Raw genomic sequence first — 24,688 nt, 5'->3', positions numbered from 1 at the left:
AGATTTTACACTTGAACAAGACGACCTGCCATCGCCATTTATACGAGCAACGGATATTCGTTTGCAAAATAGTTCAAACACATTTTTTCTGATTAATTGTATCTTTTGCATGCGGTGATATGTTTTGTCAACGAGCATTTCTTTTATATCATTTAAATCGCTTACAAAACATTACGACATGTACATGATAACATAGGATTGAGTGATTTTGAGTGGTTTGGATTAAGATAGAATATAATATTTTATGTGTCATGTATTTTATATAACGTTTATTCTAAGTGTCGCAACAGTAAGTCAATACAATTTCGTATTATCGTTCTATTTTATTATGTACAGTATAAATTCTTATTATTTATGAAAGTATATAAAATTATTGTTTTTCAATATATTTCGTAATTATTAATTAATATAGAGGTACATATATGTATATAACCACTTGCCCTTCTCTTGCAAAATGAGCTGTAGCCCAGACGAATTATATATCTAACTACTTGATTGTATATGGCAAATATATTTTTTTGTTTGCGATCCTTGGAATAGGACGCATTACATATGATCTTAGAGTTTTAATTGGATTAGAGATTTTAATAGATAAATCATTGAGATATACTCAATATTAAACAACTGTTAAAAGACTGTTATATAAAATAAAACAGTTGTTAAAGATACTTCACTCACTTCCTCAATAAATTAATCCTGATGAATAGTTTTTATATATGGCAGTGTGCATAAAATATTTTCGATGACAATCATTCATCAATGATAATAAAAATTGTGTATGAGATCGTTATTATACATCCAGATCAAAATCTGTAACATAATATCTGCAACTTAAAAATATAATTTACAAACTGTGTTAGACTCCAGGAAAAATTTGTAATGATAATACATTTTCCTTTCCAATTCATCTTCTTAATATCAAATCAACAACGGGGAATCTTGTTAATATATAGTATTATTTGTGTGTACGTGTGTGTAGTTTGTTATCTATTATATATTATATTTTCCTATCGCGCACATTAACAAAATAAAATTATTCGATTCACAGTATTAACTTGAATACTGAAGGTACTAATGTGGTAAAGGTGCTCTCTCTTCCTCTCTCTCTCTCTCTTTCCCTGCCCTTTACCACGGATTAATATAGAGTAATATTTTTTTGATTCTATTATGTGACAAAACGTATATACAAGAATATGTGACAATATATAAGGCCTGGTAATATAATCATTCTTTTCTGGTAGTTGTTGTAGATACAGTGGAAAAAGGTAATTTAATATCGCTTACGTAATCATTCTATGATTCAGATATTCGTTTACGCTTATAACTTAAGCTAAGTCTTTGGCTTAGCATCGGTAATAGTAGAGCGGAGAAATTCAATATGAACAATTATCATGTGAATATAACTCTATGTCATATCATTTTCGGTACTATTTCAATTGACAATGCTGCATTCTAATTTAGTTTCAATACTCTTAAAAAAAATAAGATGAATACTGTAAATAATTTTAGACAAACATAGAAAACGACATTTTCATATAGAAAACAATCGATAGCAATGTGCAATTTGGAATAATTTTTCAGTGCGTATACAGATTTATAGTAATATTATTCAGGATTAATCAGGATTTAATATGATAGGTATGTGTCAACATGTGAAGACAAAGCAAAGCTAATTTTCGTATTGTTTGCATCTAATACAATATGTAATATTAGAATTTTGTCAAAGTCACAAATTTAATATAAGCATTACAAAAATTTACACGTGTTAATGAAATATTTACAATAGAAACTTTAACACTCTCATATATAAAAGAGTTAAAGTACACTGAACGCATATAATTTATGTTTATACCCAGAAGCGTTATATATCGACATAGAATTAAATAATTTCGAGATTGCCAAACTGTACACTATATATTCTTTATTATATTATGTATTTTATAATACATAATATAATTCCATGGCATTTTTATATTATGCTGGCAAAATTATATAAAATGATTTTGAAATATCTTTGTGTTACAGCTTTGTCATCTTATGTAGTTATGTAACAAATGTGAAAATTAGAAATATTAACAAATTATTAATATATCATAAACAGATTTAGTCTTCTGTAATGATTATTATCAATATGCATAAAACCATCATTATAGATCTACCGTAAAATCGAACGATGACAATTATTTTTGTCTTGAGGAACTGTGTTTCAGTTCATGCTTCATTATTTTATTTTGATTATCCATAACATTTTTACACCATTAATCCATAGTAGTGGTAACCCAGTGCATTTTCTCCTGGATGGACCATCTTGAAATATTTGATATCATATAGACGTTACCTGATTACATTTTAAAAAGAGGCAGATATGAGAAACCTTAAACTATGTCGAAGTAGTGAGTTCCTTATGGAGAAAAGTTTCGATATCCACTCGACATATAGGACAACGCTTATTGGTGCATAGCCATTGATCAACGCAATCAATATGAAATAAATGCATACATGGAAGCCTCCTAGATAAAGAAATGCAATGTTGTAATTCATAATAGTTCATTAGAGATATATGAAAGTTAGAATATATAAAGCAATAGCAAAACACTTACCTGACATTTTCACAATCTTCAAATTCACATAAACATATTGTACATTTCTCAGTAGCATCATCCCCATTTTCGACCTTTTTTACCTACGAACAAATACAGTTATTTATGTAATTGCAATGATATTCAGTCATCGTTATAAAGACGCTTATATTTACCCGTTTATACTTATGAGGGAATGTGTGGCTTTCAATGGACTCCTGTGTAGCCCCACAACTTATCTGAGCCATACGTCGCAAATCAACGATACGCATGTAATTATCCAATCGAGCAGCTTGTTGTCTAATTGCTTGTTGCAATACCACATCTGGGAACGTCAAAGACGATATTGGCATCATATCATGTGACCCAGATCTTTCCTATATGTGTATTAAAATAAGATAGATTAATACAACATATACTTAGAGAATGAAAAAATCTTGTATTTTGTGATAAAAAAAAACATACCAAATGAGGATGTAAACCGTGTAAACTGATGTGAACATGATGTAGACGTTGTGATGGCCGCTGATGCGGATCGTAATACATATGATGATGTACATGTTGATGTACTGGCATCGGAGGTGATATCACCGATGGAGCTGGTTCTATCTCTTCCACGCCGTTCAATGGATTTATCCGTACCTGATGCAAAATGAAAGTTGTAAAATACGATACGTAGAGACTTCATTTGCGCATGAATTAAATTATGATTATTACGAAATTACGAGGCAGCACAGGCCATGGTGATCCAAAACTGGGTGGCCCACGAGCCTCAGGATGGCTATAGACTGTAGGTTGTTGTGGTGGTGGTAAGATGGGAGGTGGGAGATAATTTTCTGTGTACGCCGCACTATCTGTTCCGTTACATCGTGCGTTCGAGGGACTGTTGTTTCCTCCTCCACAAGTATGTTGTGTCGACGAGTGTACATGAGCGTTGCATGGTCCCGCACTACTAACAAAATACAACAAGTAGACATAGCTTTTCTTATCAAATGAAGTACGATGTGCACAGATTCGCATAATAGCCTCAACACATTACATAATTCCAGAGTATAATATGCATTTCTTATTGGAAGCTTTAGAGTGATATTTCATGTGTTAAGGCCATTATAGCGATTTATGTAATAACAAGGATACTAACACATGATGTGATGGAGATCTGTGATAAAGCCTACGTCTATGTACTTCTTGCATACGTTGTTGATTCATCCACAATCTCTCCTGTACAGGATGCATGCGTGGTCTCGTTATATTTGTAGGTGCATCTGTTATAATAAAATTCCAGTTTTTCTATTATTCTGTTTGTGTAATATATATTATAATATAAAATAATGTATTTTTAGTTGTATATTTATCGAATAGCTGGTAGACAAATTTCTATATCTTAATAAACAATACCTGTTATAGATCCGTAAACAGATGGGTGTAAAACAGACACTCTGTGATTGTGATAGGTGTGTCTGTTGTGGTATACATGATTTCTGTAATCTGGCGATCCATGCATACAGTGCGTATTATTTCTAGAAGGAAAATATTTTATTATGCAATAAAACAGTAATAATAAAAAAATAATGAAAATTTCATAAAAATTATGCTAATTACACTGAAAAATACATGTAATGCTCACCTATGATTAAGATCATATGTGACAGACCATGGATTGGATACTGGATTTGTTGGCGCAGACGGCGTATGTTCTTCGTCAGATTCTACAGTCAAGTCAACTACAGTGACTGTGCGCCTATGTCCATTTGCATCTTCTAGTGAATTCTATAATGTTAAAATGAATTTCATGAACTACAAATGTTGTATGCATATTGAATATAATCCATTTAGTTGATAACTTTTTTACTATATATAACATTTTTTATATTTTGAAACTTATACATACCATAGCATTATGATTAACAGTTCCAAGCACTTCAACTGAGTCATCTTCATCATCACTATCACTACTGGAGGACCAATCTAGTTGTAAATCTGGTGCCGAAGGCGTATCATCATTTTCTGTTGAGGTTACAAAATTAATAGATTATTCGATAATCAATAGTTAGTTACAATTAGTATATATTATGAATACTATAAAACGTACGAGTTGTATGTATCGAGTGCACCTCTTGAGGAGTTATCATATTTGACATAACTGAATGATACAAGCTACCAGACTCACTGGCATTGTCATCCCCTAAATTTTGTAAAACACTTGTGTTTTCCATTGATCTTATGCTGTAAATGAAACAATACATTTGCAACTTGTATGTAGCAAAGAATAGAATAATTATTTAAATATTAAGAAATGACATAAATACTTGTTTGAAATAGGGTGATCAGACAATCTAGATGGTCCAGCTATACTCAAACTATCTGGTTGTTGACCACTTAATAATTTTTGTTCTTCATTCTTTTTTGTTTTATGTTTTACAGGCACATCACGTTCATGTAAAACTTTCTTTCTTTTATAATTATCACACATCCTCTCCTCACATGAGTTGTTTAATTGCTGAGCTTGAGGCTCTTTTTTAGAATTCCTTTCTGGTCTATTTTGGCACATGTTGCAATTTAAAAGATCAGTTTGCCAGTATTCCTGTGAATCACTTGTTGTATCTGGTTGTGTTAAATAACTCCCATAAACAAAATTATTCTCAGAAGCAGTAGGATGAGCTGAATTTGTATAAGGACCTATAGCTGTTACATCTGACTCTTCAATATCACTTTCTGCAAATAAATGCTCATACTCCATTTCATTACCTGAAAGTATAATAATGAATATAATTTATCTCAGAACAAAATAAAAACAATGAAAAATTAGTAATTTATTAAGAAACATATAAAGTATTCTTTATACATAATAAAAGATTAAATTTCTCATGTATACCTGGAGGAAATCGAGATTGTGGAGAAGGATCAACTGTTGAAGTAAATGCTGTATCAAATATATCAGCTAATGATGTAGAATTAGCATCTACAGATGCAGTTGTAGATTCCCCATGAAACAGTTCACTTTGCTCCTCGGGCTTGCCTTTACGCCAAACGTTTTCTGGACTTGTACTCTCCTCCATTCTACTTTTTTGTCACATTACAATAGTACAGCATATTAGAAATAAGCTTGATAAACGTAATATTGTGTAACATTAAAGTCAAAGCACTAAGCATTACAATGACCACTATAAATATATCTCTATTCTTTGTATTGAAATATACTTTTAAGACATATCCACACAAATTTAAAAATTTAAGATACTAAAATAGATCTTTTGGATTCGTGTATCTTAGATTCACGATAACGATAATCCTTAGTAAGGCTTAGCCTCGATATTGGAAAATTTTCCGTTCTTAACGATAATGTTTATGTGTTACGTGTAGCGTTCCCGTGAATACTATTAAATTACGTAGAAAAACCTTGCATGATACTGCCGAAGATAATGACATTTTAGGCATATCCTTGAGATCTTACTGTATGCTTCTCCGTGATAAAATCTTGGATCAATACCGCGATGGAATAACCCGTGCTCCGAAAGTACATTTACCTTGTAACTCCCTCGACGCTCTCGTCAAACGATAAGCGTATCTTCACCACGTCATTTTTTATCAGATTTATTTTCTATGACACCGCTGTCACTTATATCATACTTCCCATGCGCGCCGATATTACCTTCGGAACCGAGACACTACGAATTTGATTAAATTCCGAGAGAGAGAGAAATCCATGGAAAAATGTGGATATAATTAAATCCTTATGTCAGTAATAAAAGAAATGATAATGAAATCGAAAAGAATTTATGTAGACCCTCTCTCCTTGGCAATGCACATTTGGCAACTGCGATACCATCAACCGTACCTTTCATTAACTACGTTCATTTTTAGGAGGTCTGCATCGATAACGCAGCATGCTAACTTTCCGACACCCTCGTCGTATCCAATGACATGCATATACAAGCTGCGTTCGGGAAGACGCTATTTAGCGTTAAAAGCGTCTTCTGTCCTTGTTCAACTTTCAGTAAGTAACAAGGACAGAACACCCTTTTAGCGCCAAATAGTGTCTTCTCGAACGCAGCTATAGACTTAGGCCCGTTCTACAATACGTCGTATGTCAGATGTCGGAACGCAATCAATGGGAGCATTCAGTAGAAAAAGCGCTCAGTGAGCAATCAACGATTATTGGTTCTTGCTATTAGATCCCTAAATCTAGACCAATTACATTGACAAATTACTCAACTGTTGTGCAACTGTTGAGTCTGCTGAATGCAGCCCCTGGGTTAATCGCTCCGAGAGCAATTAATGACGTCATAAGTCTCTACTAGCCAATCATAAAGCTTATAAGTACTTGTTCGACCAATAAACGTAGGCTGAATAACCCAGAGTGGGTTAACCCAGAGCCAGTCGAACATTCTATTAATCAACATAATTAGTCTAAAGTTAGGGATCTAACAGTAAGAACCAATAATCACTGACCGCTCACTGATCAGCTGTTTTCTGAACGCAGCCAATGGTTACGTTTAGCAGAAAAAGTTGCTATGCAACAGTTATAATAGTTGCTTTGCAACTGTTATACGTGAATCTGATTGGTACATGCTCTTGGATTTAATCAAAATTAAGAGCATACTCCAATCGGATTCACGAATTTCACACAGTTGCAAAGCAGCTTTCTCTGCTGAATGCAACCAATGTATGAATGGGAGGAAGCAATATGCTATAGTGCGTATCATTACTACTCTTATATGATACGATCTTTTCAAAGATAGTCGCCAAATATTTTTCTGACCATTCGCTAAGTACGGATATTAGAAATCTAATTTATATATAGAAGTCTGTGGGCGGCACCAATATAAGTTTGAGAAAAAATATACTCGTTTCACACTAACTTATTGCACTAGTACAGCGAAAAAGTACAGATAAACGCACATTTTTATGAGCTTATTTATTTGCAGCCATCATTTTGTTGGCCATATTCCTTAGCATGACCAGTCTGTATTTGAAGTTTTCTAAAGGCCCATCTGCAATGGCTGTAAAAGTATGGCTGTAACGTAAGCGAATGAAAATAATTCATTTCGCGTCTTACAGCTTACAGGTTATTCTTATAGCTGCGTTTGGCATTGTAAATCAAAGACGTCGGATTACTCTTTCATCTCGAAGATGCATAGAAATGAAAAAGATACGAGATCACGTATCTTTCTTACTTCTGTGCATTTTCGAGGTAAAAGAGCAATCCGACATCTTCGATTTACAATGTTAAATGCAGCTATTGTAGACGAACCTTAAATAAGATGCTTATGCAGGATTCACACTGCGTCCGATATCCAATAAAAGAATAGCTTTTCAATGAAGAATTGAATTCTATATAGAAAGCTGTTCTCCTATTGGATATCGGACGTCGTATGTCGAACATCGGACGCGGTGTGAATTCTGCATATCTAGCAATAAGTTTATGGAACGTAACAATGGAAACTTTCGTAGTTGTTCGATCATTTTCTGCTTAATATTAGGCTTCATAATTTTTTTATTCTTTTTTTTAGTGCGCACGATTTTTTATTCGTTATTATATATTTGTTAGATGTATAAGTCGACATTTAAGTCGTTATTTTATAATTAAGGATGAAAAATGCTAAAGTCAAGAATTCCAGGTCAACATTACATGTAATGTTATGTAAATATAAGTTTTATATAGATTAATAAAAATATATTAGTTGCGTTTAGCAAAGAAAGCTGCTTTGCAACTGTTGTAAAATTCATGAATATGATTGGAGTATGCTCTTAATTTTGATTAAATCCAAGAGCATGTACCAATCAGATTCACGAATTTTACATAATTGCAAAGCAGCTTTCTCTGCTGAACGCAGGGGTGTATATCAGTTGGACACGGGGCAATTGGACACAGTCCAATCACAAGTCGCTGTTCTAAGGGACCCTACAAATGTCTCTAATCACACGGTGCTGTGATTGGCTGTGTCTAAATGCACCGTGTCCAAGTGCACCGCTCCCGAACGCAGCCATTGTGTTTTACATAAATCGTAAAATTTTGCGAAATACCTACCTTGTATAGTATCCTCGATGTTACTGCTGGTTACCACTAACTCAACTCATGGCCAGTGCTGCGAGTTCGCGAGATTTTCTCCTCGACAGGAGGCCTTCTGCGGGTGCGTACAGTGACGTGGCAGTCTACTATTGGATATCGTATCATTTGCGCATGCGCAGCAGACTTCTTACCGCGGATAAAATCTCGTGAACTCGCAGCACTGCTCATGGCATGAGACAGGATTAAATTGTCATTAACTATGTAGTTACTAGATGGTTGTGCCTATAATATTTTTTGAAATTAACTCTACTCGATTTAATATAAACACCCGAGCTGCGTTCAGAAACGCTACTCAGTGAGTAGAGTAACATTTAATTAGCCAATCAGGACAAAAGGAACTAAGATTTATTTATTATGATTGGTTTGTTAAAGTAACTCTACTTATCGAGTAGGATTTCTGAATATAGCCCGACGCAATCAACGTGTAGAGACCCGTCAAGAGAGACTGGACAAAGCGCCTACAAAATGGCGGCCGCCAATACGTGAACTGTAACGCTCTATGCCAGGCAACAGGCAATAGGAAAAGGAAATAGGAATTCGGATTGGTCAATTATTTCTATTCTCTGTTCCTATTGGCTAATGCCTATTCCTATTGCCTGTTGCCTGGCATTGTGCATAGAGCGTAAGAAGTGCGTGGTCTATACTTTTTTGTTGCACTGCTGCACTAGTGCAATAAATAGAGTGAAATGAGTATATTTTTTCTCACTCTAACTTATGTTGGCGCTGCCATTTAGTGGGCAAAAGTCACGTGCGCCAATCGCTAATGTGATTTGGCCTTTAAGGTAGGCCTTAATCAGCGATTGGCGATTGATGATTGACGATTGAAGATTGGAACTTGACCAATTGGAACAAAGCAAGCCAAGGTTGAAGCTCGTTGATTCGTCAAAATTTAATCTTCAATCGTCAATCGTCAATTGCTAGTGTGATTTGGCCTTTACATTACTGTTATATCAATCGTGTGCGGTGCCCCTAAAGGCTGGTTTATGATGACCATAATCCGTTAACTCATGCCGGAACCGTAAAAAATTTACCAATCTCAGTCGATTATTCTTCTATAATTCGACTATGATTGGTTAATTTTTTACGGTTCCAGTATAAGTTAACGGGTTACGACCATCATAAACCAGCCTTTAAGATGATTGAGGCGAGATCGTCGATTCTCGTGAAAAATGGCTTTGAGATATTGGCATGGTTTACATTGTGCACTTGATACGCGTGCTAAATAATAACTTTCTATTAGATAATCTTAATATCGACAATGCATGTCAACAGCGAATTCTATCAATACAATACGTTTCGTTGATGAGTATTATACCAGCTTAATATACCTTTGTTTATATATATTATCGATATTAAGATTATCTAATTTACTATTTAGTACGCGTATCAAGTGCACGATGTAAACCAAGCCATTAAATTACCGGAAGCCATGTATTGAATGAAGGAAGAAAGATCGTCGATTCTACTTTTCCGTAAGTTCATGACTCAACCGTGCCAGTTCATATGATAACTGTTGGTGTTGCTGACTGTCTGTGTTCCGTTCAGGACCTGGTCTTCTTGTCACACCGCAGTAACTAGTACTTTTAATGGTGATATCGTGTTAATTTAACTTTCAACATTGCTTCTTCAGCGAAAAGGATAAACTAAAAGATGGCTGTTGCTGTCAGGGCATTTTCAAAATTTACAGGTGGGAATATGATGCATGTGCCATGCTTACGCCTTCCACCATCCATAAATACACTTTCGACTTTTGTACGTTTGAACGGCGGCCCGTCCTGTGATTTTTTCATTACGGCTACGCTATGCGCGGCCCGCTTGACGGACTAAAAATAAGACTGACAGCGCGCATTTATGATAACATTTTATTATGTAAGAAAGGACATAATTGTCACGCAATCGTGCTTTTATAAGATAGGAAAATGCGCGTTTTATAAATTAAGTACGATACGTAGCATCATACAAGCGTTATCGTACATCGCACGCTGAGTAATTGAATGATTTGTTCTCCCCTATAAAGTACGCGACCCTCTGCAACGATAATTCCTTTGCTATCATCGACACTATCATTTCCATATACATTGATCTTCCTCTTTCTCTTCTGATCTTTCTCACAATAATGCAGATTTTACATTGTTTACATTTTAAACAAAATTTCTGCTTATTTTATTTTTCCATACAAATGTCATGATTACATTTGTTGGATAATCTGTACCAAGTGAACTTTGACCCAGAAACCTTGAAATTTGATATTGCTACTAATAATAAAATAAGGGAATAAACATACTTTTGATTTCTTGTGTGCCTGTCTTTTTAAATGTTACTAATATTTAAATGTTTAAATATACTTCTGTATTATCTTGCATTAGTCTCTATATATTTATATTAATCTATATATCATTTCATATAGCGCTTTAGAATATGTTAAACTGATATCTTAAGTAAATCCTAGTCAGTTTGAAATTTTAATAGTGTCATGATATATACTTAGTTATATATTTCTAATACTTATGATATATTATCTTTATAATTTATAATTTTTCAGTTAGAAACTGTAGTAGTTTATTGCGGTCCCAAGTGAGATTTAATTACACAGAAACTAGGAAAAATTTAAAAATTGATGCAAATACCAAAGTAATATGTCAAGGTTTTACTGGAAAACAAGGAACTTTTCATTGTCAACAAGCCCTGGATTATGGTACAAAAATAGTAGGTGGAGTTAATCCTAAAAAGGCAGGCTCAGAGCATCTTGGAAAACCAGTATTTAAGTCAGTTAAGGAGGTAATTGTCCCTTTATAATGTTTACTTATTTATTTATCTATTGTGTAATATCTAATTTTTTATATTTAATACTTTTTATAGGCAAAAGATGCAACTGGAGCAACTGCAACAGTCATTTATGTTCCTCCTCCAGGTGCAGCAGCAGCCATCATGGAAGCTGTGGATGCTGAAATGCCATTAATTGTTTGTATTACAGAAGGTATACCTCAGCATGACATGGTCAAAGTGAAAAGGCGTTTACTTGAACAGAATAAGTCACGTTTAATTGGCCCAAATTGCCCTGGAATAATAGCACCTGAACAGGTATGCAGTATGAAAAACTTTAATCATTTTCAAATTATTTCAAATTTATCGAGATGTACATGATATCGCTCATTTGCTGCAACAATGATATAACTAAAAAATTATGCTTTTTCAAAAAACTAATCAATAAAAAATATAAACGGAAACCGTTGTTTTTATAGCAATAATTAAAAGGCTAAAATTTTGATTTGTCATTTTTGCAGCAAATAAGCGATATATATTCTGTATTTAATATTTTAGTGTAAAATTGGCATTATGCCTGGTCACATACATCAAAAAGGAAAGATTGGTATTGTCTCAAGATCAGGAACTTTAACTTACGAGGCTGTGAATCAAACAACACTTGTAAGTTTACTTTAACAAAAGGTATGTTCTTTTTTTTTTTAGGACTGCCTGAACTGCTGTACATTGGTGTAATAGTTTAGGAAGTTCTTTGAAAGAGAACAGGCCTAATTATGTGCGCGTTCGCATGCTGTAATATATTAAATATACTATAGCAATACTTTGTTTCACTTTAAGGCTGGACTTGGGCAAACGTTATGTGTTGGCATTGGTGGCGACCCATTTAATGGTACTGATTTTATCGACTGTCTGGATATATTTCTTACGGATCCAGAATGCGATGGCATAATTATGATAGGAGAGATCGGTGGTAGTGCGGAAGAATTGGCAGCGGAATATCTCATCGAGAATAATTCTGTTGGTGGCTGTTCTCAATTATTGGTACCCGAATCCTATCCTATCCCATCCTAGTCTAATAAATCCTATCTTACATTCTTCCTGAAGCCTAGTATACAATTAGTATCCCTTTATTTAAATATATATTTTTATTTAATATGCATATTTTTATTTAATATTTTATGCAGGGTGGAAAAGCTAAACCTGTAGTGTCATTTATTGCTGGTCTAACTGCACCACCTGGTCGAAGAATGGGCCATGCTGGTGCTATAATCTCCGGAGGGAAGGGTGGCGCGCAAGATAAAATTAACGCACTCGAAAAAGTGAGTAAAATGACTTGTAATCCTGTGTCGTTAACGTTACTGTGCGCGCGACATAATTCTTAAAGTCGAACATCATTAAATAAATTTTGTTATTAGGCTGGTGTGATAGTAACGAGGAGTCCTGCGCAAATGGGTAATGAGCTTCTGAAGGTAATGACACGGCTGGGCTTGATTAATTGAAACATACGTTGCCACGATTCCGTGTAGTCTCTTTCGTGTCTGTGTATCTTCATGAAATAAATTGAAAGTATAAGTCATGCAACAAAATGACTTACAGAACAGAAGTAGCATAACACATTGAAACACGAAAATTTTAATCACTAATATATTGACTGTTTTTATGAGACATCAATCAATGCTATTATCGAAGATTACAATTAATATGTGGAAGATGGCTTATATTTTTTGAAGAACTGGGTTTATCTTAAACAAACATCATTTGCAATACTTTCACAGAATCAGTTATTATGTTAATAATGACAGATTTCCAATGATAATTTATGAATTATCCAAAGAAATGTCAACTGCCACTAACCTGTCGTTAAGACAAAGTTATAAATTTTTCTATGGTATTATAGTTTTAAACAGTAATTCAAACACATAATGTACTATTATTGTAAATCAAGCATATATATTATAATTAACATGAAATTCTATGGAATATATATATATCCTGATTGTAAAACATGTTAAAAATTGAAATATATAAATATTGCTGCTTGTTCCCACACAACCAGATTTATAAAATTACTATAATTAATTTACGTTGGAAGATAAGGCTACTCCAATAACATCACCTAAATCCCATTATCTTGTTGATGAAACCAGCAATATTTGCACTTTTATCATTAATAAATGGCTTCAACTTTGTTAAGTCCATTGTTTGTAGAGTACACAATAGATCTTGACAGGTGCAATAATATAAATATTCATCCTTGTACAACTGTTCTGCCAACTCTATTTGATGATTGTCCATAAGGAGGTCATTAATAACTACAATCAAGTGTTTGTGATTTTCCAAGGCTTCCAGTACACTGCCTGCACCAGCATGGCTTATCACAAGATCAGCTGATTGCATATATTTTCCAATGGATGGACTTAATTTAAAGCTTTCTATGCTATGAAAACCACAGCGTGCGGTGCAATCCGGTTTTATGCTGCTGTTGCCAATTTGCAAAATCAGACGTCTGTAATCACATGCTGACAGAGCCTAAAATTGCAACGTTAATTATAGTACGGTATGCACTCTGATAAATACATAACGCAATGAAATATTGATCAATCGACATAACACAGAGAGAAATTAAATTAAACAATGCTCAAGTTGTACTACCTCTAGAACTGCACGATTTAATACTGTAGTTATAAGATCATCGAATTTTGTCGTTCCAACCGTAACGAATACTGTCTTATCCAACATTGCTATGTATTTCTTTTTAATGAAAAATGAGGTATATCACTCTACACTTTCCATTATATTTTTCACTCAAATACTTGATGCAAAAATGACCATCAACTTGAAAGCTGATTCATCATATGGACGATGTTTTGTCTGATCAATAGTACATTCTTACTACTTAAAAATAGACTTTCTGTCTGTACAGTCATTGAGTCGTACTATAATCTTAGTTTTTCAGCAGAAAGATGGTGGCGACTCGTAGCGGAGATTTTGGAACTAATAAAAACCCAAGGCTAGCGAGCTACCGACAATTGGAGGTTATATTACGTCTCAACGGCTGGTCAGACGGTTTTTATTTTAGTAAGGGGTTAACTTGTGCCAGAGAAATTTGATGCATTCATTTTGCTTCCTCTTGGCATTTTATGTCTCCGCGAACTAAGTTCGTAACACAGTTTAAAACATTATAAGTGCTATCATGAGAGTTGTAGTTAGTGTCGGTTAACACTCGGCTAAAACTTTGGAACGTACTTCACATAGTGAAGCACACACGCCGATCTTATTTATTACTGTTACTAATTATTTATAAGGAGAAATCGTAAAACAGATAAAAATGAAGGCGATACCAGATCCAATATATGTGCAGGTATTGCGCGTTATTTTCACTTATAATAATTATAGTAGCTGTATATAACCGTGTTCACACAGTGTCATAATAAAATTTTTTATAAACATTTCATAGAAGAGTAAGATACACGTATAGGAAACTAATAAACTATATAGTATACTTATTTTCTCCTTGATACAGTTATAGTACAGTCATTCTCTAATTGTTATTATATTTTTAGGAATTTCTATTTAAAGAATCAAATACAACTCAAATATGTGATGGATTGTCACAAATACCTAATGCTTGTAACCTTCTCGTGGCAGACAAGAAACGAGGACTACTTTACATAGGACACAATGACAAAATTACTGTATTGAAGCCAGCAGAAGAGAACAGTGCAGAATGGAAGATAGAACTCCAATTGCCAGGCACTATATCGAAAATTGCAATTAATTGTGATTATAGATATGTTGCTGTAACCATAGCACAGAAGCCTTCAATACTGATATACGCTGCCTACTCATTAGCTAGAAATGTATGCATGTAGTCAATTTTTGCAAAAGTCTTAAGAATATTTCAATACTTAGTATTGTAAAAATTTTGAAATTGAATATTTTATTATTAATTGGCATATTTTTTTCTAGAGTCCTTGTCTGTTATTTGAAATAGGATCAAGCAAGGACAACAATTACATAACAGATATACGATGGAATCCTACGTTTCCTATGATGCTCTGCACTGTTATTAGTGATTATACTTTTGGCAATTTCCTACTAAAAGAAGAGACGAGGGATAAGCATGGACCGAAATTATCCTTCGATAAGTCAAAAATGTCGAACGAGGTACAGGTTCTGTGTGCAGCCTGGAGCCCTAAGGGCAAGCAATTAGCTGTAGGTTGCAAGAATGGAGATATTGTACAATTAAAGCCAGATTTAAAAATTGCGAGGACTATTGCGGGTCCTTCGCCATCTATCGGTGAGGTAATCAGTATCCTGTGGATCAGTAATTATCAGTTCTGCGCGGCATATCTGAGCAACGAGCGGCATATCAATGTCCTCATCGTCGATGCACCAAAAGGAGAAGCAAACGCCGCGTTTACATGCTACGAAGATATCACGTACGGATTTTCTGACGCTGACGGGGAGGAGAGCGTTTATCGTTATTATTTCGAGTATGTGCCAGAATGGGGGCTTATTATAGCAGGCAGCAGCAATAGCAGCGAAATAGCCGTGTTGGGCACGACCGATGGAGGCGCAAATTGGAATCTGTGGCAGTTAGTGGACAATGGCAGAGCTCAATTGCCTCTGATGAGAACTACAGAGATCTTTCCCATAGGTCTGGCTGTGGACAGATCTCCAACCAATAGATTACCATGGGGCACGGACGCGATATTGCAGAATCCGGTCCCGATTTTGCATATTCTTGGAACATCCGGAAAATTGTGCAGTTTTCATATGGTTAATTTAGTACCCAACTGTCCTGCCATCAATTCACCTCCCACGGAGATTGTCACTGCTCCACCACAGCCTCCTGTTGTTTCACTCACAGAGATGTCGTTCAACATGAATACTGTGGTGACCAGCACGCCACGCCCAAAGCAACCTGAGCTTGTGCCAGAACGTGCGAAAGCCGCTCCGATAACGAACATATTCGGCGATTCTTTGAAAGCGGCGGGATTCTTTCAGCAACCGTCCGAACAACCAATGGAACAGTCGAGACCATCAGAGGGAAAAGCTATCGCGCCTGTGGTCGCGATTAACAAACCGCTCGCAGCGAAGGAAACGCCGGCGCCTGAATCTGCGAAGATTGAGACTAAGCCAGCGGCGCGAGACAATGAAGTAAGTTCGCCGCAAGTGGCTGAACAGAAATCTTCCATAGACGATAGCGTGCGGATGCGAGCTTATCTGCAGGAAGTAGCGTTGTTCGAGAAAGAATGGCGAGGCAAGTTAGAGCCGCAAGTGTGGGAATGCGGCACAGACAAGGAGAAGAAACGGCTCGGAGAGACATCTGCCATCGTAGAACAATTCCTGAAAGAATTGAAGGAAACGACCGGCAGTTTAGCCAGCGATATAGCGTACTTGAAGACTTTGTTGTTGCAGTCATTCGCGTGGATCGAAGAGACCAAATCGAAGAATGCAAGCAGCACAGATATGAACAACAGAAACTGTGGCGAGAACAGCAAAATAGCGGATCTACAGCGAACGTTCTATTACGCGCAGACGCAGCTCAATCAAGTTAGCAAAATTTTGGATTTGGAATGGTCGGAGCATAAGGCGCAGGAAATGACGAAAATGAAGATACCCAGCTTGGAATTCGTCTATCAGAATCTCCTGCTTCACAGCAAGATCATCGCGAAAGAGAAAGAGAAGCTGGAGCAAATTTCGCGGAGGTGGAAGTTTCTCAGTCACTCGCCAGCAGGCACAGTTAAAGATATATCCAATCTCAACCGTTCGATGTCGAGCCTGCACATAAGTTTGCCAAGAACGTCAGTGTCGACTATTCAAGGAAGGACTGATGCGATAGACGCCCATTGCCGAAGTATCGCTTCGAAGACTTTGAGTTTCACGCATGAGAAGCAGGCAAAACTGAAGGCATTGCTCGTCAATTCCAGCCCGAAGATTATCAAGCCGGTAAACCCGTCACCGGTCCAAGATCGTCTGAAGGCCACATTATCTTCGCTAGCATCCGTTAATTCCACGACGCCGCCTGAAACTAAGTCCAAGGTCGAGCCACTGATTATGAGTAAACCAAGTATCGTGAATAAGCAGATCGTGGAGAAGGCCAAATCACAAAGCAATCCTTTAGCTTCATTGAACAGTATCGTCGCAAGGATCGGCACGTCCGACACGAACGGCATTGTTATGCAGAATAAAACGCAGCAGAAGCCGGCTTCTACGACCACCTCTTTCCCCGCTGCGATCTCCGTCAAGCAGACGGAGAAGAAGCTTATCATACCGACAATTCCCACGATAGCCCAAGTCAGGCCGAAGCAAGATCTCAATATCAACTTCCCATCCATCACTTTCAGCACACCTGCACCTAAGTCTCAAGATATCTTTTTCCCGAAACCCCCTGCCATGGACACAACTGCCAAAAACAACAAGGAATCCGTGGTGTCGTCGAGCAACGATATCATCGTTCCTAAAGCGTCGGAATCCGCGTTATTCTCGACTAGTCTGCTGAAGGACGTACTATCGACTGAATACTCGTTAACGAAAACTGAGGGAATCGCTCGTAGCCTGCCGTCGTTGCCCGTAGCATCAGCTGTGAAAACAGACGCTGCTGCTACGTTTAGTTTCGCCACGCCTAGCGTTGTCCCGTCCGTTGCGAAATCATCCTCTGCCACTCCGCTTGACGCAATGATGTCCTTTACTTATTCGAAGCCTTCTCATACTCCCGCTGTAGAATCATCTGTAACAGTGGCGCAGTCGCTGATGCAGCCGACGATGCAATCTGCGATACAGCCGACGATGCAATCTGCGATTCAGCCGGTGATGCAATCTGCGATGCAGCCAACGATGCAGGCAACACCGATAGAATTGGCGGCGCTGTCCTTAGGATCATCGAGTCCGTTGAACCTCCAGCAGACAAGTCTTCCGAGCGTTGGTACTAATGGAAAGGTAAATACAATCGCAACCATCAGCTTCGCTACTTCAATCGCTGCTACGACGCAACCTTTCGTAACAACCACCGTTACTCCGTCCGACGTGACTATCGGTGGACTTACCATCAGTCTCGCAAACACGAATGCTACTTCGAAGTTGATGGAGACGCCAGTGTCTGACTCAGTCACTATCCAAGCGGTCGCGACGCCCGAAGTGAAATCACCCACTTTCGGCGCCGCAGCTGCTCAGGTTTCAACTTCGTTGCCAACTGCGTCGATATTTGGTAGTCAAATCATGGTGAAGAGTATGGCTACACTCATAGAGCCGTCGACAACACCGCCCGCCACCACTATCTTCGGTGCGGCCGCTTTCCCGTCGATTGCACCTACTTTCGACACGTCGACTTCAGCATCGACCGCGTCGGTATTCAGCGGATTCTCAAACATATCCACCACAGGAGCTACCACCTACTCTTCGGCGACAACTGTGACCAGCAATGTGTCTCCTTTCCAGAGCTCCTTGGGCAAGCCGGTCTTTGGCGAGTCCGCTACCAGTATGCCAGCTACGAGTTTTGGAATTACTACCAACAATACCTCGGCGGCCAAGTCTCCGATCTCCTTCGGTATCCCTACAACGACGGTGGCGACGACGGCGACAGTAGCCTCTATCACGCCGGCATTCGGCAAAAGCCCGATAGCATCGCCAACGTCGAACGCTCAGTTTGGAACTCCGAACGTTCAGACACCCCCTGTGTCGACGGCGAATGTCTTCGGGAAGAATATCATCAGCCCTGCATCGACACCCTTTAGCAACACCTCGGGCTCTGTATTCAACATGCCCGCCACATCCTCTAACACTCCTATATTCGGCGGCGGCGGTAGCGGCATGAATTCCATATTCGGATCGACCCCGCTGACTCCTACCAGCGGGAATATGTTCGGGGGTAATTCAACGGTGTTCGGCGCGACTCCGTCGGTGCCCCTCTTCGACAGCAATGCTCCGAAATCTGGTGGCGGCATGTTTGGCGGTGCGACGAATGCGGCACCTGCTTCTCCGTTTGGTAGCGCAACCAGTAACGCGTCGCCAACGGGTGCAGGCGCTTCTCCTGCAGGCGCGAATGTCTTTAAGTCTCCTGTGACCAATACATCCCCGATGGGGGTGGGAGCGCAGCAACCTGTACTAGGTAGTCAACCTGTTTTCGGACAAACTCCTGCTTTTGGCGCCAAACCGATGTTTGGATCGCCACCTTCGATGTTTGGCGCGTCGAAACCAGTTTTTGGAAGTGGCTTCGGCTCACCTCCCACGTTTGAAACTCCTGGCATGGGTAAGACTTCTTCAATAAATAACTGTAATTATAATATTCCCAGTGCCTAGTTGTACATGCTTCTTTATATCTGTATGAAAAGTCCTTTTCGTATTATGTTGGTTACCTATAATGAGAAAGAAATATGTTATAAACAGGATTTGGAGCTGCATCTCCCATGCAAGGTGGTTCTACGATGGAGAATGTCATGCCGAAAGTATTTGGAGACGTAGCAGGCAGCAGTACATTTGAATCTTTAGCCAATCAATCGGGTGGTCTCAGCTTCGGCAGTTTAGCTCAAAAGAGTCCAGAAGCCGAGAAACCAGCGTTTACTGCGTATATAAATTTTTATTAATGAATCCAAAATTATTATCATGATAATAAACTAATAAATTATTATCATGAAATAAAGACATGATAATAAATAATTATCATCTTATTTCAGCAGCAGCTCGTTCTCCAGTTGGAGGTGAACAAGGCATGGTTGCGGCAAGTTTATCTTTAAAACTCTCATACATCATTCGAATAGAAGCCAAGAATGATACGTCACAATCATGTGCACATTGTTTTATATTGAGAAGTATGACTTTTTATGACAAAATCTGCGCTTGCATCTTGTACACTTGATTAAGATAGAACTAGGTTTTATAATAAAATATTTTCATCCAAATCAAAATAATTCACCTCTCGATTAATATTGCAATATATATTTTCTTATTTTTTGTATATTATATGTATATTTTCTTACTTTGCTTCACGTATTCTACTGTTTTCTTTAGAAACGAATCTTCAAAATTCTTTACATTAATATAATACATTTTATGAACGAATTGCATACACAATTGCAGTACACAAAATACTAAATCCTCATAAAAATTTATACAAATTGATCGATAGGAAAAGAAAGTTTATATGTGAATAACTTACAATGATATAGTGATTATAGTACAATCATATGCCTCTTTTAATGGCCTTTGGTGCAATTGATACTTTGGTAGGCTTACATAGATCAATTATACAAGGATCATCCAGAGGCGGATGCGTACAAACCGAAGATGTTGGTACCAACAATGCCAAAGAGATTTCCACATTACAAGCTTCCATCCATACTTGATGCGACAAAAGAACTGTTGTTCTCAATCTGTAGTCCTTCTGATTGACATGTTGTAAACGTAAGTCCGACTGCCGCGGCAATAACAACTGCACTTGTTGATCCGGGTGTCTTAGCTTGATCCGCAGAGTGGCGGGATCACGTAGATTCAGTATCTTGGCGTTCAGTGGGATGCCCAATAAGAGGCCACCCGTGAATTTCAGCGCAGCATCAGCGTCCCCTCTTGGTTCCTCGATGACCGCTCGACAAAAATGCGTTGATGCCGATGGCTTCGGTAGTCGTTCTTCTCCCTGCACTACTGGTGCTAAAAGCAACGGCACCAAGAGTCGCGTCAAAGAACCAGGCTTTACATCCGCCAGATTCGGTATCTGCAATACTAAAGATCTAGAGAAAGGCGGTAATCTCGATGTATCCTGAGGCAATGCGTCAGCTTCTGACAAAAAATGACGAGCCAATGGTAGCGCGCTACCGGTTGCGCTCTTGGTTACTCTAACTAATTCTATAGCCAGTGCTTTCAACCACATGTCGTTAGCCAATACAACTTCGTTCTCACCTAACCCGCTAAATAAGCGTTGTAATCTAGAAAAAAATACCGATTTTTATGTATTAGTAACTTTATTTGATTGTACTATTTTGATTTGTCTCATTTTTATGTGTATTATTAGCGTTAAATATGTGTATGCACATTTTTCATCATTCCTGTCATAGATATTAAGAGTATAAGTAATTATACGTACTTCTGTGCATGTTGAAGAAGAACGAAAACATTATTGCTAGTACTTTGTACCGGACTCGCAGAGATTGTCGTTGAGACGGAGAATTCCTTCAGCACGAACTTCAATAATAACAAGCATCGAATGTACAAGGCGGTAAAACGTGCTGCACCCTCCATGTGATGATCCATCTCTGCCAAACGATCAAGATCAATGGCTGCAGCTTCCAAAAGCTGTGTGTGGACTCTACCACCTGGTCTAGCGTTCTCGATTCCGGCTACCATTTTTTCTAGAAATTCTCGGCCACGTTGATCCCTGTTTTCTTCGACATCCATATCTTTCGTTTTGACTCCTCCGCTACTCGTAAGTGCTGGACGTAATCGTGGAACTAAATGCGGCATAGTGTCGCGCAAATAGTGATAATGCTTGGATGCGTGCTCTGTAAATAAGGCGTGCATACTTGGACAATGCAACGCGGCGTTGAATATTAATACCAGTACGCTTGCATCTATTGTAAAAAATTCAGGAAATCGAATATAATTTCAAAAATCAAGATGCACTACATTCGCATATTGCAAAGTTACTGAAAGGATACAGGATGGTTCATCCACATCCGGCTCTGATGTATCGAAGAAGGGATGTCGATTAAGAAGTTGCGGTACTAAGGGCAATGTTAAGTACGGATGTGATGCACCTAACGCCGCCAAACAGTTCCTGATGCTTTCACGGTCTTGAGGATACCGAGACAAATTATCTAGCAAACGATTGACGCACATGTAAAGACAATTTGTTGTGGCGAGATGACTAGCAGCCAGCATCGCGTGCAATCCCTCTCTCACTTCTCCTGAGAAATCTTCTAATGCACCCAAGATTGTTTCTAACTGGTCTTCTCGAAGTGTCACGCTCATTGACATTTTCCTTAAAGACTCGATGGCTCTTAATCTAACATCTTGGATTTCATCATTGAACATGTCTACCATGAAATCTAATGATATCCTCGCTATACTCGGTTGCTCTAATGACAGCGTACAGAGCGCTTTGACTGCTGCTGTTCTCACCTAAAATAAAGTTTATTTACAGGAAATAATCCGACATAAAAGAATAAATGCGATGAAATTCATCTATAACGAATTTTTTTATCATAAACTGTTGAGACATAACGATAATCTCAATTCAATTGAATTAGTCAATAGAAATTCTAAAACAATAGTATATTATGATGAATAAACTTATACTTCTAAAAATTCATCTTCTAAACCATGAATAAATGCTCCACAAGATCCACTTTTCTCTTCAACCTCGGGTCTGTCGGCCTCAACTACTTTCTGTTTTTTGTCTAACGCTTGTTCTATATAACGACGTGATACACTTTTCATCGTTCCTAAAAGAGACATCGCCGAAGCTCTTACACGTGGCGATAAGTCACCCATAAGACTGCAAATTTGTGAAAAAGCACAGTCTACCATACGTATATCTTCTCCGTCAAAGCTGATGATACTATAAACAAAAAGAAGAGTATATAATAAAAATTTATATATATATTTTTAAAACTTTTAAAATTTACTTTTAAATAAAAAAAAATTATTTATTTATTTTTTAAATATATCATTTATATCTATACTGCACTGACTTTTCCGGATACTCTCTTCCTAACAGCCAAATAAGTTTTAAAACAGCTCGGCGTACAATTTCATAATCATCACGAAGAGCTGCACAAGCTTCTCTAAAGAAACTTGCAGGTAATCTGTAACCTCTGTTGGAATGTAATTCTGCCATGGTTTTAAAAGCTTGTGCACGTACTCTTGGATCTTGAGAACGGGCATAATTACCAATTAATGTTAAGGTATCTTCAACAGCGCTTGCTGTCAAATAACGTCCAATTAAAGAAAGACATCGTGTTTGAACACCATGCCATGTATCAGGCAAATGTTCTTGTGCAATTTTCAACACCAATGCTCTGTGCGTACAAAATACCATTATTACTATATCAGTAGAAGAGACTATGTTTATCAAAACTTAAAAATAAGAATTATTTTATAAATAAAGAAAAAATATATAAGGTACAATCATACCTCTGATAATCCCCTAGTTTTAAAAGTGTTGCTAATCCCTGACTTTTTACTCTATGTGATTCTTCATTTCTTAAAAGTTCTATCGTCTCATTAATAATTTTTGCTTTCTCTGCTATGTCAGATGTCACTTCTCCTAATTCAGCAAATACCCAAAAAATTTTTGCTCTAACTGCAGCTTCATTTTCAACAGCAAATCTTTCTGCTAGCTTTTTTACAGCTATAGGAACATCTTCAGCTGCTATGTATGCTATAGCATCTGAGATACGAACAAGCAATTGCAAAGCATCATTTCCACTCTTACATTTCTCAAGGCACTCTATATAAGCTAGTGCCGAACTGCTTTCTGTACCATTTTTTGTACTAGTTGTTGATGATAGCCTTAGAGTCCTTAACCGTTTAGTTGGTGGTTCAATAACCTGAAAGCAGTATTGCAGTTGATAAAAATAATGATTTAATAAATTTAAATAAATTAGAATGTATACGATAATGATTTTAACTTTTACCTGACTTTGAGTAAATTCAGCTAATACTCGTTTCTTCATCAAGGCTGCCATTCTTAGTAAACAACCTATTGCATTATAAATTTAAGCAATAATAATATTTCTTACAAATCAATTGAATTCTAGAGAACGTGATATTTTAGTATTTATATGACAAAAATCTCAACAGGTTAGGCGACCTTTTCCCGAAAAGTGGAGGGGATAATGTTGGTACCAAGAGAAATCACTACACGATATAATTTAAAGATCTGTTTTTTGTAACTACACTGCTGAACTAATACAAAAAGTTAGAGTGAGAAAACGTATACTTGCCTCATTTCAATTTATTGCACCAATTTAGCAGTGCAGTTACAAAGAACAGAATCTTTAAATTATATTGTGTAGAGATTTTCTTTGGTACCAACATTATCCCCTCCACTTTTCGGGAAACTGTCGCCTGACCCTCTCAAGGCTGCGTTCAGATTCCACACCCGGGTGGATTCTATTACTAGAAGTGTTATAGTATATGTAACATGTACTATAGTGTTTCTAGTAATAGAGTGCACCCGGATGAAGAATCTGAACGCACCCCAAGATGTGTTAAGCAATTGGAAAGCACCCAATATTGAGAGAGAGAGAGAGAGAGAGAGAGAGAGAGAGAGAGA

General features: G+C 37.3%; 5 protein-coding genes across 12 annotated transcripts; 2 read left to right on the top strand and 3 right to left on the bottom strand.

The window, feature by feature from the left end:
- Positions 1–1,653: 1,653 nt before the first annotated feature.
- Positions 1,654–6,406, bottom strand: LOC116846522. Of its 6 annotated transcripts, none has more exons than XM_032820453.1 (13): positions 6,034–6,405; positions 5,455–5,642; positions 4,889–5,327; positions 4,672–4,805; positions 4,471–4,586; positions 4,207–4,349; positions 3,978–4,099; positions 3,721–3,844; positions 3,297–3,531; positions 3,045–3,221; positions 2,756–2,956; positions 2,601–2,683; positions 1,654–2,510 (listed from the first exon to the last, which is right to left on the bottom strand). In XM_032820453.1, the coding sequence occupies exons 2-13, from the start codon at positions 5,636–5,638 to the stop codon at positions 2,381–2,383; spliced, it is 2,088 nt and encodes a 695-aa protein (XP_032676344.1). In that variant the 5' UTR covers positions 5,639–5,642; positions 6,034–6,405; the 3' UTR covers positions 1,654–2,380. The 6 variants fall into 6 exon arrangements, with proteins under 6 accessions (XP_032676344.1, XP_032676342.1, XP_032676341.1 ...); XM_032820451.1 differs by having other exon boundaries at positions 5,455–5,639; positions 6,107–6,405; XM_032820450.1 differs by having other exon boundaries at positions 6,107–6,404.
- Positions 6,407–10,141: 3,735 nt separating this feature from the next.
- LOC116846499 (succinate--CoA ligase [ADP/GDP-forming] subunit alpha, mitochondrial) lies at positions 10,142–13,467 on the top strand. Its single transcript, XM_032820422.1, has 7 exons — positions 10,142–10,339; positions 11,195–11,430; positions 11,512–11,733; positions 11,974–12,078; positions 12,253–12,432; positions 12,600–12,734; positions 12,831–13,467. The coding sequence occupies exons 1-7, from the start codon at positions 10,303–10,305 to the stop codon at positions 12,912–12,914; spliced, it is 999 nt and encodes a 332-aa protein (XP_032676313.1). The 5' UTR covers positions 10,142–10,302; the 3' UTR covers positions 12,915–13,467.
- On the bottom strand, positions 13,341–14,349 carry LOC116846500 (UDP-N-acetylglucosamine transferase subunit ALG13 homolog). Its single transcript, XM_032820423.1, has 2 exons — positions 14,068–14,349; positions 13,341–13,944 (listed from the first exon to the last, which is right to left on the bottom strand). The coding sequence occupies exons 1-2, from the start codon at positions 14,152–14,154 to the stop codon at positions 13,528–13,530; spliced, it is 504 nt and encodes a 167-aa protein (XP_032676314.1). The 5' UTR covers positions 14,155–14,349; the 3' UTR covers positions 13,341–13,527.
- A 58-nt stretch (positions 14,350–14,407) lies between these two features.
- On the top strand, positions 14,408–20,244 carry LOC116846497 (nuclear pore complex protein Nup214-like). 3 transcript variants are annotated; one of them, XM_032820420.1, is made up of 6 exons: positions 14,408–14,776; positions 14,979–15,275; positions 15,385–18,360; positions 18,859–19,669; positions 19,807–19,984; positions 20,094–20,244. In XM_032820420.1, exons 1-6 carry the CDS (start codon positions 14,744–14,746, stop codon positions 20,119–20,121), a joined length of 4,323 nt encoding a protein of 1,440 aa, XP_032676311.1. In that variant the 5' UTR covers positions 14,408–14,743; the 3' UTR covers positions 20,122–20,244. The 3 variants fall into 3 exon arrangements, with proteins under 3 accessions (XP_032676311.1, XP_032676309.1, XP_032676310.1); XM_032820418.1 differs by having other exon boundaries at positions 15,385–19,669; XM_032820419.1 differs by having other exon boundaries at positions 15,385–19,669; positions 20,097–20,243.
- On the bottom strand, positions 20,201–24,256 carry LOC116846498 (integrator complex subunit 4). Its single transcript, XM_032820421.1, has 7 exons — positions 24,048–24,256; positions 23,545–23,960; positions 23,103–23,429; positions 22,708–22,969; positions 22,068–22,530; positions 21,497–21,980; positions 20,201–21,338 (listed from the first exon to the last, which is right to left on the bottom strand). The coding sequence occupies exons 1-7, from the start codon at positions 24,096–24,098 to the stop codon at positions 20,600–20,602; spliced, it is 2,742 nt and encodes a 913-aa protein (XP_032676312.1). The 5' UTR covers positions 24,099–24,256; the 3' UTR covers positions 20,201–20,599.
- Between the last annotated feature and the right edge of the window lie 432 nt (positions 24,257–24,688).

The sequence above is a fragment of the Odontomachus brunneus genome, unplaced genomic scaffold (assembly GCF_010583005.1).
Source record: "Odontomachus brunneus isolate Ranch 3 - 2012 unplaced genomic scaffold, Obru_v1 Obru_scaffold_065, whole genome shotgun sequence".
In the NCBI taxonomy this organism is placed as follows: domain Eukaryota; kingdom Metazoa; phylum Arthropoda; class Insecta; order Hymenoptera; family Formicidae; genus Odontomachus; species Odontomachus brunneus.
Note: the sequence above shows the minus strand (reverse complement) of the source record. Positions and strands in the feature narration are given on the sequence as shown.